Here is a 17,749-nt window from a genome sequence, read left to right as displayed (position 1 = left end):
AGGAAGTGCAGTATGGATAAAAGCACTCCTAGTGCTTGCATTCAGATGTAGGAGGGATGATTTCTCATGATCTTTATTAAATTAAAGTCGTGCAAAAACCAGCGTGCATTGACCTCTTCAGATGCCGCGTGTGCGGCGGTGGATCCAGTGACGCACCTCCTGACCCTGCCTTTGCACAGACACAGAGGATGATGTTTGCACATACCCAGCTCTTAGATTTCCTTTCCACTAGCCATAATTAACATTTGTTCAAGCAACATTAGGAAGAACATAAATATTTCAAAGAAGCTAATTACAGCATCCAAAACATCCTCCAAGCTATTCGTTTAATGAGGATGTGTTTTGTTCCTGCAATAGTGTAACATTAATTTCATCAAGCTATTAAACAAAACAAAACCAGATACAATAGAGAAAGACGTATTTTTTTCTCCTGTTTACAAGAATGCTTACTTGAATTACAGTGAGTTCCTTGAATAAAGATGACTGTCATAAATCATGCAAGCTTCCTATAAATTCATATTCAAGCTTGGTGAACTTGCTCTGTCAAAATTTGCACCAATTTCAGCAGAAATATTATCTGGGTATAATATATAGTCTGACCTTAGTGCAAATGTACATTTTTGTTAGAAGTTATATTGTTTTTTTCTAGTATATTACAAGGAGGATTATAACTATGCCCAAATCAGATTACCTTACCCATGTATCAGGAAATGCAAAATTACACTGATGCTTTTAGCAAAAAGGCATAGTCTAAAATGAAATGGAGTTCATACTGGGTTGGAAGTACTGGAGGAGTGTAGCCTGTTAGGATTCAGACACTGTAACTCATGGCACAAATAGGATTGAATGTGTAATGGCCGCTGCTTTTGACCATTATAGCAGGAGTCTGCTGAAAATAAAATTCACATTTCAGATGAAGGATTTTCAAGCAATACAAATCCAAGCAAGAGAGAATTTTTTTTTTTCATGGTAAATGGAAGACCTGAAATTTTCTACCTGGAAATATTTTCTCATAATCTTCATAGTCTCCTGATAGGTTTTTGTGCAAGTGGGTTCAGCAAAATTTTTCAGTTTCCAGTACTAAAACACACTGTGCAAAAATGGAGCTTCTGGGTTAATCAGACCCCTTTCACCTGAAACTAAAGTTTAATTCAAGATGTGTCTTTTTTTCACTATTCTTAAAACATTCTCCACCATTCAACAGGTGCAGAATATTTACAGGTATCCAGTGCTCAAATCATAATAGCCTGTAATTTATTTTATTTCACCATCTATTAAATATTCAACAAGACTGTAATAATTAAAATGCATAACAAATTAAATCTTTCCTTAGGCTAAAGCTTGGGACACTGATTCATGCAGTTGAATCAAGATAGATTAGGGAGATACCTTTCATCACTGATGACTCCCCATTTATGATAATTTCTTCAAATAAATGTGTTCTGCTTTTATTAATGAAAAACCAGAACTAAATGCAATCCTTCAATTAAGACTGTTTTTAAAAAACTCTTTTAATTAGGTAGATATAATTACAATCATACATACAAAATATAGGCTTCTTTAGTTTATATACTGGTTTGATAACTGGCTCTCCATTGACACGAGGATTAGCTCTGTCCCCAGACATATACAGAAAACCTTTGCTACTGAATCTGATAAAGAAGATGCTTCTATTACTAAAAGAATTCTACAGCATCTTATCATGCTGCTTGGCAAAGCTTTTGCAAATTTGATGGCCTATCAAAGTGTCCAGGGTGGCGGAGCCCACCTTGTTTCAGATACATCTAAAGGTGAAGGTGAAGGCAAAGAGCAGACACCAATGCTATGGCTATAAATCAAAGTTTTGCTTTGTTTCACAGTAACAGCCACTGTTGTTCTTGTCAGGCAGATTTACTCCACCACACTATTTAGCCCCCAGTCAAAACCCACTGAAATGGTAAAAAAGAACTGCAAGTTGTTTTGGAAAATGGCAATCTCCGCTATTGTGCTATTGTCACATTGCTGGACTGTGATGCACTCATTTCCTAAGGGAAAAAAGCAACAAAGAGAGAGAAAAAAAGAGTGAATGTAAAAAGAAGGGGAAACAATTAATTAAGGTAGACTCTAAACTGGGATCTCCCATCTGGAAACCATCTCTGTAGCATCGGAGCAGCGCCTCAGCTGTGCAGGATCTTCCTGGAGCAAATGGGGAGAAAGCAGAGGCAGTCAGACGTGTGCCATACTTTGAAGTCAGACCTTGCTGCTGGGCTCGGTGTGAGGAACAGGTCAGCACTAGCCTGAGCATCTTGCTCACCCTTGGCAGTGGTGATCATCACTTGTTGGATCTGATAGCAGGAGGAACAGCAGACTTTGGGTAGCCACTCTGGTAAGCCAGACCTTGCTGTGCTTCAGGGATGGCTGGACTAAACTGCCCAAGTGCCTTAAGAGATCTGCAGCCTGTGTACTTTTGACTGTCATAGAATGTAGTTACTTTCATTATCTACAGGCATAAATAACAACTGGGACCGAAGTCTGCAGCTGTGTTATAAGTAAAATACCCTGCTAAGCACAGTATTAGGATTTTAATTGCTAAACATTACCCTGTCGCTGAGTTCTGTTTCGTGGTGTGGCACTGTGTGTTTATTTAAGGCATAGGAAAAGTCTGGAGGCAGTCACACCTCTGCAGCCGGGAGTCTTCAGGAAATTCGGTGGCCAGCCGGGGCAGAGGGGTGCCCATCCCCAGAGCCACCGACGGCTTCTCCGCACGCAAGCTCGACGGGATTTACTCACACGTTCGGCTAGCTGGGGGCAGATCAGCTAGCGGGTCGGACTGACCCCTTTGAATCACGCCTCCTTCGGCCGCACACCGGGCTGGGACCGTGTCTGAGCACCCTCCTTGGCCGCCCTCCTCTCATCGCTCCGAGCGTCCGCGGCAGCGAGGGAGCGCTGCCTGCCGCGCCAGCCACCGCAGCTCCTGCCGGGCTCCGGGGGACTAAAACATGGAATTTTTTGTTAAGGGGGGGTTAACAAAGGGCCTGGAGCCTGGCCAGCGCCTCGCCTCTGTGCCGAGCGGGGACACCCCCGCCCCAGGGCCGGGGCGGAGCGGGCTGAGTCACCAGCCGCCGGCCCCGGGGGGAGCGGGGCAGCCCTGCCGAGCCGGGCTGCGGAGCCCCACGTGTCGGGGGGATTTAAAAAGTTGGGGCAGGGAGCGAGGGCATGCCCAGAAGAGCGGCTGGCAGAGCGGCGGCAGCTCGGCGGACATGGGACACCTGTGCCAGCAGCAGCGCCCCGCGGCCACCCCCGAGCGCGGCCCGAGGAAGGGAGGAGACGGCGCGGCGCTGCCCGGGTCCCCGCTACTCCTCCTCTTCGTCCTCCTCGCTTCCTCGATTGCTGCTTGCCAAGGTGAGCACGGTCCCGCCCGCGATCCCTCCCTGCGCCGCCAGCTCTGCCCGCGGTCCCGGGGCAGGGTGCCCGCAGCCGGCCAGCCTTGCGGGCACGGCTGGGCACGGCTCCGGGGCTGCTCCGGGGGGCTTCTTCCCGTATCCCCCGGGATTACTCGGTCCGGGCAAAACACTCCAGCAACTTGGGGAATAGGCTTTTGTTAAAAGAGATTTCATTTTGAGTAGCGTTTACTCTGATTTTAAAAGGTAAAAAAATACATGAAACAACATGTGTCGCAAAATAGCAGGAGAGATTAGGATCCTCTGGAAGTCATTCCAACCTGTAGCAATATTTATCAGGCGAGGAATTCTGAAAGTTGCTATTTTTGTAGCAGGGGGCTCTTGTGAAACATCTAGTGGACTTTTTAACAAACCAGACTCTCTTTTCGACTCTGTTTTCCCACCTCAGATAGATTAGCTGCTTACACCTTGTAAAGAAACGTTGCAAAATGCTGTGCAAGGACCATTTCTATTTTGTTTGTATTTTATTTGTGTGATTTCCTCTAGTTGTGAGGGGGTTTTTCTGCTTTGTTTTGTTTTTTTAGTATCAATAACCAAAGAAATCTAATGGCAGCATACTTAATATGTTAAAAGCAAGTTCTGAAGATGAGGAAGAGGGGAGGGAAGGAAGAGGAGCACAATGGAGGGCAGTGGCACACAGTATTTCATCACTGTTCTTAAACAAATGATTGCCAGGAGCTTGTTTAGGGATGCAGTAAGTAGAGGGAAGAGAAGATATAAGATGTGAGTGCCAGGATGTGCATCTGGCATTCTACTGCCTGGAAAGAAGTTGAATTTCTTAAAGATGGCAAAATTGAAGGTTAGGAGAGCAAATGTGCTGTGGAAAATGTTGATTTTGTAGAATGATTTCCTCCTCTGTGTTCCCTTTAAATAGGATTCTTTTCTTCAATAGCTCATGCTTCTTTCTTTCTCTCTCTCTTCTCTGCCTCCTCTTTCTCTCTTCTCTCTCTTACCTTCTTTTTTTTTTTGCCACTTCCCCCTATGGTTATGTTGTGTATATTACAAAAAACCTTAACATTTCACTGTGTGTGTTGTTGTGGAAATGAATGAAGTCCTGCAGGTACTGCAGCCCTGTTCTGCATGGGCTGATGAAAGAACACTGCTCAGCCTTTGGAGGAACACAGTCCTAGGTGCACAAAACAGATGGGATTGCACATGAAATAAAAATTTCTGAATATATAGAGAAGGGTAAAGGAGAGTGAGGAGTGGGAAATAATTTTTATTCTCTGTCCAGAAGTCTATGCTACAGGCCAAAAATAAAGCAGAAAGTTATAATATTCAGGCTTTCCTGCTTGTTGCACTAATACATGCAAATGAATTTCTTTAGGTCTCCCTGAAAAGCCTTGGGAACCAGTCAATGGCAGAAGCAGTGTTCAGAGATAGGCAGGCAATGCTTTGATGGGGAAGGTGTGCTAATTTGAAATGTTGCCCTGTTTCACTCTTTTAACAAGGATGCTAATCCCAGGTAAGACTCCAGTTTGAATACATGAATTTAACAGCAGAAGACAGCATAAGACAACTGTAGCACCTTTAATCTATTTGGCATTTTTCTTCAAAATGAGACAAATAATTGGAAATCAGTTTCCTTGTTATGTGAACAACTCAAACATTTTTTTAAAAAAAAATCCCACTTCTATATAGTGTGAAATGAAGAGCCCTTCTAATTCTTTTTTTGGGCAAAGCAAACACCCATAATAATTAGTCACCTTAAGTCGGTGCCAGTACAAAAATGTGGTTTTGAAATCCATCCCGTTCCACTAATGCCTGGAACTCACTACTGTTGTGATTATTGTTATTAGGGGCAAATGTAAAACAAATAACATGATGGCATTTTTTCCCTGCTCACTGGACATTCTGTCTAGGTCTAGAGGTGCAGCACCAGTTTCCCTCCCATGGGAGTCACAGCACGTCCCCTCACTGACACTGTTGCGTGGTGTCTGACACACACAATTTGGTGATGCTCATTTCTGCTATTTCCAGAGACTCAAACAATACACTGCTATCAGAAATACACTGCCAGGGAAAATAACAGTGTGCTAAGAGGGATGTTCTGGACATTGAGCTGGAAGGGATGCTGGGACAGCGACTTCAATTTCTGCAGCCTGGGTGGGTAGAGACAGAGAAAGGAGCTTCCCCAAGTTAAGCACAGCTTCACTGCATCGTTATGCAATTAAGAACACATTTAATCTACTGAGGGACAGGCTTTTCCACATCACATATGCAAGACAGAGGAAACAAATCCAGTTACAGATGTACTGTCTATCACCTTGCCAAAACAACGTGTTCATATCATGGGCACTATTTATATGTAATCATACATTATGTAGTGCATGTTCAATTCTGCAGCTGTAGCACACAAGAAGGCAAAAAGTAGAGTCCAGATGCTCAACTCACAGTGCATGCACTGGAGGTGAGCTGAGCTCTCAGAAAACTCAAGGTTGTAGGAACTGGACTGTGATTTTCTGAGCAGGTCTCAGTGAGACCTAAGTAACTTCCACACTGTTTGTTGTTCAGACAGTGAGTGTCCATATCTGCTGTGAACTTGTGATAAAGCATCCTGCTGTGTTGCTGAAAGAGAGCAGGCAAAAGCTACCAGACAAACCACAGAGCACCCAGGGTCACAGATTTCCCTGGACCAAGCAGCTCTTGGCCTTTGCAGTCAATAGTTGTGCTAGATATGTCTGACCTGGAGCACTCACACAAATGACCTTTGGTGTACAGCATTGCTAAGCACGGTTTGTGCTTCCAGGTGCACCAATGCCATCCCAAGCACTCGAATCAGATGAGGATCTGCAGCTGTTGAAAGAGGTAAGCATCATCTGCCATGTGGTATCCTCCCATTTCTTCTGTGCCCATCCTTGCTACAGTCCCACCTCACTATCCAGTGTTTCTCTTGCACAGGGTTCAGCTGTGTTTTCTTCCAGTACATCTTCCTTTATGTCTCCTATCCTGGCATGAGCAAAGAGGTGAAATATCTAATTTTCCAGCTATTCTGAACAGTTGCTTCAGGAGGAAGTTGGGACTAAGTGCTGAGATGTCATTCTGAGAAGAGATTGTCTTGTCTCAATGGACAGCTATGTTTGATAGCTTTCAATAACCAGGCAAACACTGTCCCTGGAAGCATCACAGTGTTCCTCACATCTGGTAGCTTTATAGTCTGTACATGATACTCAGGAATTGTTTCAACTCATCCAGTCTTGCTTCTTGCATCCTCTGCTCTGCACACAAGGCTGGGGCATTGTTCAGTCCTGTCCAAGCCTCTCAATTTACTCAGTAAAGGACAGTGTACTGTGTCAATTGGCCCCTCTAACATTAGGCTGCTGATTGGTATCATAACTTCCACTCTCATCTCTGAAATGAACGTTTGTTTTGACTCTGGAGGGTGACGCATGTGTTATCACAGGCTCTTCCCTGCCCTTTTGGAACAGATGGAGTGGCAGGGCATAACATGTGGAGAGGGTTTATCCTGCAACTTGCATGCCCTGGTGTTGCTGCAACTGTCAACTATCGTGTTGACATTTAATTTAGTAGCTTTTGATAACATTGGAAAATAAGTGACTCATCACAGGGGCAGATGCAGAGAGTAAATTTCTTCTGAGACCATTACAGGAGACATTCTGTCATCTCCCCACAGTTCATATTGGACGTAAATTGAACATTGAGTCAAAACCTAACCTATTCTAGACTGGCACTTGAATGAGCCCTAGTGATGTTTATCACCTGGGAAAAAATGGTCTCTTGGGAAGTAAGAACCTGATAACTATAAGGAGTTTTTGAAAATTAGTTATTTACATTCTGGACTTAAAAAGCTGTTTTATACATTTCTGCATGTCTTGATAAGATTTGCTAGCTGTAAGATTTGTCCTTGTGGTGCCTGGAAACCAAGACAAAGGTCCTGTTGATTTCAGTGAAGAAAACAGTATGCATAAGATACTAAATATCGTAAAATTTTGTAATAGAAGCAATATAAAAGTTACCATTAGAACTAGAATTATGCTGGACTGGAAAGGGTCTAAAGAAAGAGAATTAGATATATATTTATATAGCCTAAATCAACCTAATTACTCACTCATACTAGGTCACCGGGGTTTCATAAAGTGCAAGTACGTAATAATTCTTCCCTCTTTGCTACTTTACTAGTGGATCATTCAGGAGAAACCCTGCCTCTAAATAAACCTAGTATGTTCCAGAAATGGCTCTGAGTTTATAAATTTGAGAACTTTGTCACTAAATATTTTGTTTCATTACTTGTCTCTTAGTTCCTTTTCTTTCTTTATGGTAATTAACTAACCCCAAGCAACTTGCAATCTTCTACCCTCAGGACACATTTCTGAGACAGGAGAGAAAATTTTGGAAAAGAAGCATAAAATATAGAAACTCTTAATTTTTTAAAAAGTGAATTAAAAGAAATGGTGGCTTTTTCTGGCTTGTTCTGCTACTGAACTATGGTAGTTCTCTGTGTCAAGTAAATAAACAAACAAAACCCAACCACAAACAACCCTCAAGAGAGAACTGTCCTTTCTTTAACATAAGCTTCCAAAATTACTTTAGCTTGATTTTATCTCATTCATTGCTGACTTCTTCCTCTTTACTTTCTTACTGTGAAAGTAGTGAAGCTGAACTAATACACTCAACCACGTGCAAGATGAAGGAAAAAGAGAACAGGGAGGATGTGTTACCAACAAAATCCATTTGAAAAGGGAATCCTGTGAGCTATTAGTTTTTCCACTATATCTGCTAATGCTTTCTCATAGATTGTCCCTGGAGAAATGAATCATCTCCTGTCCTGAAGTGCTCAAATAAGCATGATTTTTTAAAATTTATTTTTTCCTTTAATGTTTTCTTTGCTAATGCATGTTGCTTAGGGCTTTTTCTCTATTAAAAAAATTGCAAGAACAATTGCATTGCCTGCTCTATCACTATGTTTTTTGAAAGTCTGTGAACAACATGAGTAGCAAAATTTTTTTTTTTCATCTAACACTAACAACTATTACATGGAAAAAATGGCATATACTGATTGAGGTTATTAGGACACAACTTTGAAGTTACTCAATAAAATCCTAAGCTGCTTTTTGCCATCGCTATTAAATTGTGCAACTTCAGTTGCAGTGTTGGAGACTTTTCCTTACAGAATACTCCAAGCTTTCAGCGCTGGTAATATTATTTCTCTGAACTCAAATACCTTTTATTCCATTTCTTATTCCTTCTCTATTAATAACTCCACTAAAAATTAGTCAGTATTGCATTATTCTTTCATCTTGGGAAAGAGACAGAAGGAGGATGTAATTAACACAAGGTTATGACCTGTAGGGAGAGGATAGGTAGGAATCACTTGTTTGGTACTTCTTCCAAGAGAAGATCATGACAGCATGGAATGAAGACAGCTTTGAAAAGACTGGTGAAGACAAACAGTAGTGGTGTTTCACACAGTGTTTAGGAAACTCCTGGCACAAATTGAGTGGTGTGCATAAGATGTGCCAGCCCATATCATAATCACTCAAGGGAGGCATGTGTCATATGCCTGTAGGGATGCCATAATCCAATTGAAAGAGTTGTGTTTGAGCATTGATCCTTGAATCCCTTGCCTAAGTTTTGTTATTTTCTTCAGAGTTTTGTATAATTCAAAGATTTTGCAGAAGAGATTTAAGTTCATAGTTTATGCCCAGGATGCTTACAATCACAACTTAAAACATGACTTAGTCTGAAAGGCTGGCAGTTTAGAGGGGTATGTGTTGGGTACAGAATAAGAGTCACAGATATGTATGTTTGCTCAGATCAAGCAAGTATAAGTTTGTTGCTGTTGTAGTTTTCTTTTTTTTAAATATTGTTAAGGCCCTTTCCCCCTTTGAATGCAAGGAATTTAATGAATGGACCTATAAGGATGCCTTACAGTAGGCAAGCTTGCCATGCCATTAGCTGCTCTTACCTTTTTCTGAAAATATGCATATTTCACTTGTTTTTATTACTCTGACTTCCTAAAAAAACTGTGTGAACTCTTACAGATCGATGATGCATGTTCTGCTTACCTGTCTACAGATTCTCAGCCTCAGGTGAGTCAGACAGGGGTAACTCTACTCTTTGGATACTGTTTGTTAGATGTAGTAGAATTGGAGGTGTGATACCTGAGTTCCTGTTTTCTTCACATTAGGTATCCAGTACACTGGAAGAACTTTGTTTTTTGATCATGGGATTTCTCCAGAAACCACAGGTAACACACACAAAAGACTGCCTAGCATTTTTGAAGCCTGATCTCACACTGTGCCATTGTCTACAATGAATTCTGAGGATCCAGTGTGCAAAGCATCATTCAGCACTGGAAGTACTCCTATCAGTTTTTACTCTGAAATGCCATGTGCCACGATGCAACACCTTGTAAAGACAACAGGGATACAGCAATGTTTGGAGAATTATCTCCAGGTTGAGTACAAAGTGTTAGGTGTTTTTATTGCTCTAGACTAGAAAAACTATGAAATCTCAACAGACAAAGAAATTTACTTAGGAGAGTCTGGGGATGAACAAAGGAACATCTGCTAAACACATCTAACTCTTCTAGGGCAGAGTAATCAATGCTGTCTACAGAGTTGGAAATGATTAGTTAGATTGTTTAGCAAAGGCATACAATACATCTGCCAAGGAAGAAGGATATTTCAACCCAGCACTGAAAAGATTATGTATTTAATCAAAATTATCAATTGTTCTTTTTATTTTAATGAATAAAAGCCTTTCTACCAACTATTATTCCCACAGGGTTTAGATGAGAAAGACAACACCAAAAGGGTAAGATGTCTATGTATGTCCTACAATCACACTAAAAAAAGGCAAGAAAATCATAAAACTCTTGCCCCTTGCTTTGTAGTAAAACCCTGCTTTTAATTTTTTTGAACAGTTCTTATTTCATTATTCTAAGACTCATGACTCGGGCAACTCAGACATCATGGTAAGTGGCATAGCACCTCCTTATGAGTGAGTACATGTGTGCTTGTATACAAAACCAAGGCAAGATTCCTTTTTCAGTAGAGTCTCCCAACTGTTTAGCAAGCTCAGGACTGGGAGTTGCATGTTTACAGTACAGAAGGGGTTTTAATAATATGGGAGAGGGTGATCAGTAGTGTACAGTTGTAGAAAAAAAAATCTAACAAACTCAACCAAACATTCATGGAAACTCAACTGAATCTTAATCTTGCAGTTTCAAATTTTAAGAATGAGTTCAAATACTTTTTTTGGATATTGGAACATAGCACATGCAGTGATACAATGTGGACTTACAGGACCTGAGAACATGACCATAACTATTAGATGCTCTTGAAAGCATTTTTATTAATTTTTAATTAAACTGTGTTTACAAATTCATTTGCACATGTCACAAATATGTAGAACCAAAATAGTATTTAAGTCTCACTTGGACTTTGGATTATATTTTGAATGAAAAATATAGTTTAAACCATGGCCAAGAATTGTTGCTCCTAAAGTATTCTTATAAACAACAAGCCGAGTACGTGATCCATTCTCGCTTTTGAAATGCAAACATACTGTGTTATCTGTGTGCATCTATGCACAACATGATCTTGAGAGAGTTAAACATACTCATATTTGCTTGTTTCTTAGCAATCATTCTTGCATGCCAATGTCCATTTTTGCCTTGTTCTTTACATTTCTTCAGGATATGTGGCACATTTCCTAGAAAGTGACATTGCTCATATTGGTGTCAATGTTTTCACGCTGTAGCTGCTTTGGAGGCTTTAATGGTAATTAAGGCACAGTGAAATGAGCTACATCTGCTGCTGCTCCTGCTTAAAAGGTTACTGCATTCCCCTGTACCACCATCCTGAATACCATTGCTGCTGCTCCCAGAGATTAGTGCTCTCTCACTTTTGGTTTAGCTGTTCAGATGACAGTTTTCTAGCCATTCTCTGAGATACTTACTTAGGTGAGATCCATCATTCTCACCTTTATAAGCTCTCTCCACTGGCTGCAAGACAGAGCCCAAGTGGACAGGTGGGATGTTCATTAACTACTTCAATCACATCAGATTCCTACTTTTTTTAGGTATTACGATCCCATATTGCTTACCTTAGGCAGATAGCACAAAATTGGCTACAAATAAGCAAGTTCTTCCTACCTATTAAGTAAAATAGCACTTTGGTAACTCTGGTTACTCCATATATTACAATTCTCTAAATTGCATTACTTTTCAAAGAAGTATTGTAGCAAAAATGCATTGTTTTTTAAATTACATTTATCACTTTGAATTGAAGGTTTAAATTGGTTAATGGAACACAGGGTTTTTATAATTTATTTTGTCCTGTGGACCTCTCTCCAAAATCCCACATAGTTGTGTTTTTCCAGGGTGACTACTTAGGCTGCACACAATGCCACTGTACATAATTAGGCTGTCTGCAAGCTTAAAGTCCTGTTGAACCCAAGGAATTTCATGATTGGAGCTTAGACAGAGTGAGCAGTGCCATGGTTACAAATGTCCCTTGAGAATGGATTTCTACTGTACAATGCTGTTCTTTAGCAATAAATAAATTTTTTTTGTTGCCATTTATTTTGTAGTAAAATGATCTTCTCAGTACAACAGAGGTTGAAGCTGCTAACTTCTATAGTAAGAAATTGTATAAGTGTTAGTAGGAATACTGCATGGAAATATTCTCAGTACCACTCATAGAGACTGAACAAAGTTTGAATAATTCCAGGAGTCTGTAAATGGTTCTGAACTTTCAATTAGCAAAGGTGAGGATACACAGCTTTGCCCTCCATCACTCTGTGTAGTGTAAATATAAATGTTGATTCCTGTTTGTTGTCAAGTCAAAATGTTTTTAAAAAATAAGTTTTTCAATTAATCAGTTTCTCAGTCTTCAGTCCTTTATTGGTGCATGTTTGGTCCACGAGTCAATACTGCAGAAAGAGACTTTTTTTACATCATAAAGGCCAAATTTCACTGTTGCTCATGTGTGTGTGTTCGTGTCCTCTCAGTCATCTGTCCTGCATCCTTTACTGCAACTCGTTCCTCAGCTTAATGAGAGAAGACTGAAGAGATACAAACTGGACGTATGTAAACTGAAACTCTGCATGCTTATGTTCTTACACTTTGTGATTCATGAGCTTGTCTAAAAATGCCCTTGTAGACCTTTCTGCTTATATATTTTGGTTGGTCGACCCAAATCACGATGTCACGCAATGTGCTTCAGGAAGGGTTATCTTGCTGTTATCTTTTTTCTTCCTCATATTGGGAAGAAAAACAGAACCTGCTGTACATGAACACATCCACCTCTCTCCCTGAGTAGATAAGGAATTGAAAAGTGGAGGAGAGAAGGAGGAAACATGGTCTGTTCAATTCATTCTTTCTCCCCAACTTGAAACAGCACCAGATTTTTTCACGGCTTTGATTCCTCCTGAGTTACAGCCTGTCTGATAGGATATGAGCTGAGAAAGAGAGTCAAGCATTATTTTGGCTAGTCAATATAGGAGACTGAGCAAAATACCTTCTAGAGGGTAGGGATTAAAATAAAACTCTAAGTAATCTTACGTCTTCATGAATACATATTTTTCTGTGTACATATACACATGCAGGTTTGTGAATAAACTTGCATATTTATTATGGCAGGTTTTTTTTGTTTTTTTTAAACATCTCCAAACCCTTAGAAGTTTAGAAGGCAGGTGCTACAAAAATGACAGATTGTTAGCTTCAGCTGTTTACTAATACCAAACTTCTGACATTAACTCAATCAAGAACATGTAATCTTTAAGGAGGGTCTGGTTGTAAGAGGAAAATGACATTAACATAAATCATAATTTCTCACTAGCAATTTTACTCTTGATTACTTTTCTGTTCTGGATGAATTTCTTAATCTTGCAACAGCTGCCTATTTTGTTCCTGTTTTCAGTATTTTTCACACATTGAATAGAAAAAGTAGAAAATATTACATATGAATACCATAAGATTCAAATGGCAATGTACAGAAAAATTTTACCCTTTTGAAATATAAAAAATTATAGTAGTGATCAGATTGTAAATCCAAGATGGGTGTTTCAAATGGAGAAAATGCTAGAATGGGAAGAACAATAGAAATAAAAATCATACAGCTGTTTTATGTACAGTAAGAAACTGAATACAATGCTATATATGATGAATTGAAGTCAGAATTAAAATTAAGACTCAAAAATTATGTATAGTTTAAACTCTACTTCCTTTGAAAGCTTCCCTGGATTGAATCTACTTCTGTAGGTTGGAAATGATGAGAGTCATCCTGTTTTACACAATTCTCACAGCATTAGAAGAGAGCAGGTGTGATTCCTTTCTATGACATTTCACCTTATGATATCTACCCAAGAGATCACAGCACCCCAGTTTTTAGTTGAGAAATACCCCCGTTGCTAAATAAAAGCCATCTTCATTTTAATGTTCTGGTAAGCATAACACTAAAATTATTTTGTTTCTCAAGTTTACTGTCTCCCCACCTGCAGGACAGACACATCACTTCTCTCTGATACCAACAGAAGAAAATAAACCACTCAGATTAAGCTTATGTGTTCTCTAATCATGAAGGCCTCATTAAAGCAACTGGATACTTCATGCTTTGTACTTATTGCATTTAGATAGAATTTCTATTTTCTTCCTCATTTGTTAGCCTCCTTGCTATGTGGATCACTAGGCAGCTGTTTCACCCTGTGCTCAGCACGGGCAGGATAGACTACCACAAGTACTGCTCCTTGGGAGTTAATGTGAGAGGGGTGTTATGGTACATCTTTGGGAACAGTCTGGGGCCTCATTCCTGGGAGAAGCCCAAGGATTTCTGATATTTACATTTTGTATTTTTGTCCTCCTGCAAGATGCAAAAAGCAACTCTATCTGTAGAGACCACTATCATGCAGACACTCCTGTTGTGCCTGGGTAGTGAGCCCTGGAAAATCAGAGACAAAGGCTGTTCCTCATTTCTAGTACCATTCAGAAGCAGTCTGATCTGATCAAAAACTTCAGGTGGAATTTGGCTCCATTCATATGTTCTCTTCCATTTCTACACAAAAACATAAACTTTGTGTTACTGACATGGGGAAATGCACATAAAGCATTTAAGGAATAGAACTGTTTGTAGTACTGAGGAAATATTTTTAAATATACATAAACAACCTCTCTGTATGTATTAGTTTACAGCTGCAGATATAATTTAAAATACTTTTTTCTTCAGGAAGAACTTCAAGGACCTGGAGGGATTCAAAGCAGAGGCTACTTCTTCTACAGGGTATGGTTTGTTTAATATTTTTTTCTTTTTGTTTTGTGGTGAGAGTTAAAAAAAAAAAAAAAAAAAGTAGTGAAATAACTGAATTACAGAAAGAATTACTGATTAAGGATACTTTTTTCAGTTAGACCATGCCACCCTACAGGACATGTCCTGGTCTGCTCCTGACATTTCCTTTATTAAAATAAAGGAATTGTAGGAATTCTTTCAAAATCATATTCCTAGGCTTGTGTTTACATGACACCATTCTATGCCTTAAGAAGTCATTGGTTATTTTGTATCTGTTTGTCAGAGAAAGCTCTAGAAAATATGGCAACTTGGAAAGTCTTTGTAAAGCATTGTTCAACAGGGTATGTTTGCACATGATATAAATATGATTCCATGCTTACACACTATGCTAGGTCTGACCTTGCCATTTTCCTTCTGTTTTGACCAGTAAGGTAAGAAACTAGATACAGAAATTCTCATGAGACTGAATCTACTGTGTTCATCTTTTACACCTTAGACCCTTTTTACTTCACTTTAGCAAAATTGAGAAGGTGGCAAGTCAGACTTTCTGGAATTTCCGCTTATGTAAGAAAGTGGCTGATGACTTTAAATAAAAATGTGGTTAGGGTTGTACTCAATGATCCTAAAGGCCTTTTTGCAAATTAAAATATTCTATAATTCGAATGAAAAGACCACAGATTTGTGTAGTTACATTTCTTATGTATCAGGCTTGGATCCTTAGAGTTGTTATGACAGGCCAAAGTTATGGATAATATTAACATTGGTGCATTCATGCTTCCAGAGTAAAAGACAAATCCTTATTAGGCCCAGGAAGAAATTTTTTATCAGCTTTAGTAGAAGTTGTTTCAAGTCCCTCACCAGTGCAAAATATTTCTGAAAAACACCACAGTGAAAAGGGAAAAAGTCCTTGCCTATATCAAAGAATACAGTCTAAAAAGAAAATCATTGAAAGTGACATGTATTTGTTTGTTAATAGCAGCAAGCACTTATAGTGCAATAATTCCAACAGTCAGAAAGCACATTTTAAGGAAATGCAAAAAGAATAAGGATTAACAATCTCTTGAGGTGACTTCTTACAGCTTTCTCCCCCTTATAAAATCATACAAGACAGAAAATTCATTCTTCAATTGATATGCAGTAAATTTTAGTGTATAATTATCCTCCAGAGGTAGATAAGATTAAACAATAACTTATCCTAGGTGTATCTTTGACAATAAGCACAGTGACACTACTGAGAAATTCACCAATTTCTATTCACACAAAGTTGTTTGGGGCTTTGTTACTAAATTCTGTCAGTTTTACAGAATATATAACTTACTGAATATTTGTCTTTCAGCCACGTAACGGAAGGAGATCAGTGGGTTTTCGCTAAGGAGGTATTTATTTAATGTTTTTGATCATGATCTACATGTAAATTAGTTCATTTTTATCCAAATAGACCACAATATTTTTGTTGAGAAGTTGTCTCAGAAAGCCTTTAACTGTGTAATCAGCTTAGATTTCCACCCACAAACTTTTCCCCGACGTGTTAAATACACTTAGATGTGTTAATTACACTTATCTTCAAATGAAGTGAACAGCAGCTGTAGGTATTCAGTTCCCAGAACAAAGAGCACAGAGGTGTTTCAGGCAGCAAGAAATGGAAAATATCCCACACTTGTAAACAATTTGGAAAGTACTGATGATGACAAGTAAATCAAAGAAGGAACTGAGCCAACTACCTGTCAAAATAATGCTGAGAAATAAACTGACATCCTGAAGGTAATTCCCTAATCTTACAAAGGTAAAAAACTCACACTGAAACTGAGTGCAAACTTCAGGATTTAATTTCAATGCCTGCAACTATTTGGAGAGATGTAAAAATGTAGACCAATATTATGTATTTTCTAATGTATTTTATTCTGCCATCATTTTTAAGTGTTAGATCAACTTAGAGTTATATCAACAGCTAATGCTCTATCTTATTTTTCAGGATTATAAATTCCTGACTTAGAACTAAAACTGCAGGAATGCTGAGTACATGGACATACTGTTTTCCTTACAATAATTATTCATTATTAATGTACAATTAGAAATCACTCGAATGTAAATATTCTTAAACCAGATTCTGTTAAGAAGGTCTTTACTATCTTGATTATATTAAAAGCATATTAAAATTATTTGTTTCCTAGTGTTATGATGTTTACAACCACATGTAATTCAACTGTAAAAGAGTCAGTGTTTGCACACAACAGACATTGCCTGTAACAACCCTATTAAGCAAATTTTCCCTTCTAAATAAAGGCCCTCACCCAGACTGTTGTTTTATTGAGAATGTTTGCAATCAAGACTACTGTGTTTTTTCCAGAATATGTTGTGATTTGTGTGTTTCACATCTGAAAAAAAAAATTTAAATCCATTTTCCCTTAATAAAAGGAACCTGAACAAGTTACACGTTTTGAAGTAATATTGTGACTTTAATTCAACTAAAACATAATGACATGCTTTTTTAGCTATTAAGAACGCAGATGCACTATGGTTCTCATTTAGAAGAAGACTTAATTGCAACTGGCATCACAATTTATTTGAAAACTCAAATGCTTTTGATGGAGGCTGAAAGAAACTCTACTCAGAAGCGCAAGTTAGCCTTACAATCTTCCCAGCTTATCTCTCCGAGTTTATTTTCACACCAAAATTGTGTTAAATTATGTTGTTGAGGCTGTAATTATATTGAAAGTAACTAAGCACTCAGAACTAGATGATCTTTAAGTCCCTTCCAACCCAAACAATTCTGTGCTTCTATGACTCAGTTTAGTAGAGGGCTAAAGTTTTTAACATAGTATTGGCTGGTCATGGCTTGAATTGGCCTCAGCATTACTACTCCTGCTTCTGCACTTTTGGCTGAGCAATAAAACTTCAAAAAGTAGTTGGAAAAATTATGGCCTCAGAGGAAGCCAAATTAAGGAGACCTTTTCCTCTTCTTGCCCAATTGTTTTTGCTCTGCCTTTTAATAACTACCACTTCTTATAACAAAATTTTAGTGATTTTCACTTGGTTATTTTAAAAAGGATTCTGAATTAA

At 38.9% G+C, this 17,749-nt stretch overlaps 1 protein-coding gene across 1 annotated transcript; it reads left to right on the top strand.

Moving 5' to 3' along the window:
- Positions 1–3,239: 3,239 nt before the first annotated feature.
- NMU (neuromedin U) lies at positions 3,240–16,061 on the top strand (the record flags this gene model as incomplete). Its single annotated transcript, XM_084204293.1, has 9 exons — positions 3,240–3,381; positions 6,190–6,248; positions 9,443–9,490; positions 9,589–9,648; positions 10,188–10,217; positions 10,327–10,377; positions 12,417–12,491; positions 14,630–14,683; positions 16,026–16,061. The coding sequence occupies 9 exons, from the start codon at positions 3,240–3,242 to the stop codon at positions 16,059–16,061; spliced, it is 555 nt and encodes a 184-aa protein (XP_084060419.1).
- Positions 16,062–17,749: the final 1,688 nt, after the last annotated feature.

Source organism: Fringilla coelebs (assembly GCF_963513975.1).
Source record: "Fringilla coelebs genome assembly, chromosome: 4".
Lineage (NCBI taxonomy): Eukaryota > Metazoa > Chordata > Aves > Passeriformes > Fringillidae > Fringilla > Fringilla coelebs.
The sequence above is the reverse complement of the archived record's forward strand: the minus strand, read 5'-3'. Positions and strand labels throughout refer to the sequence as shown.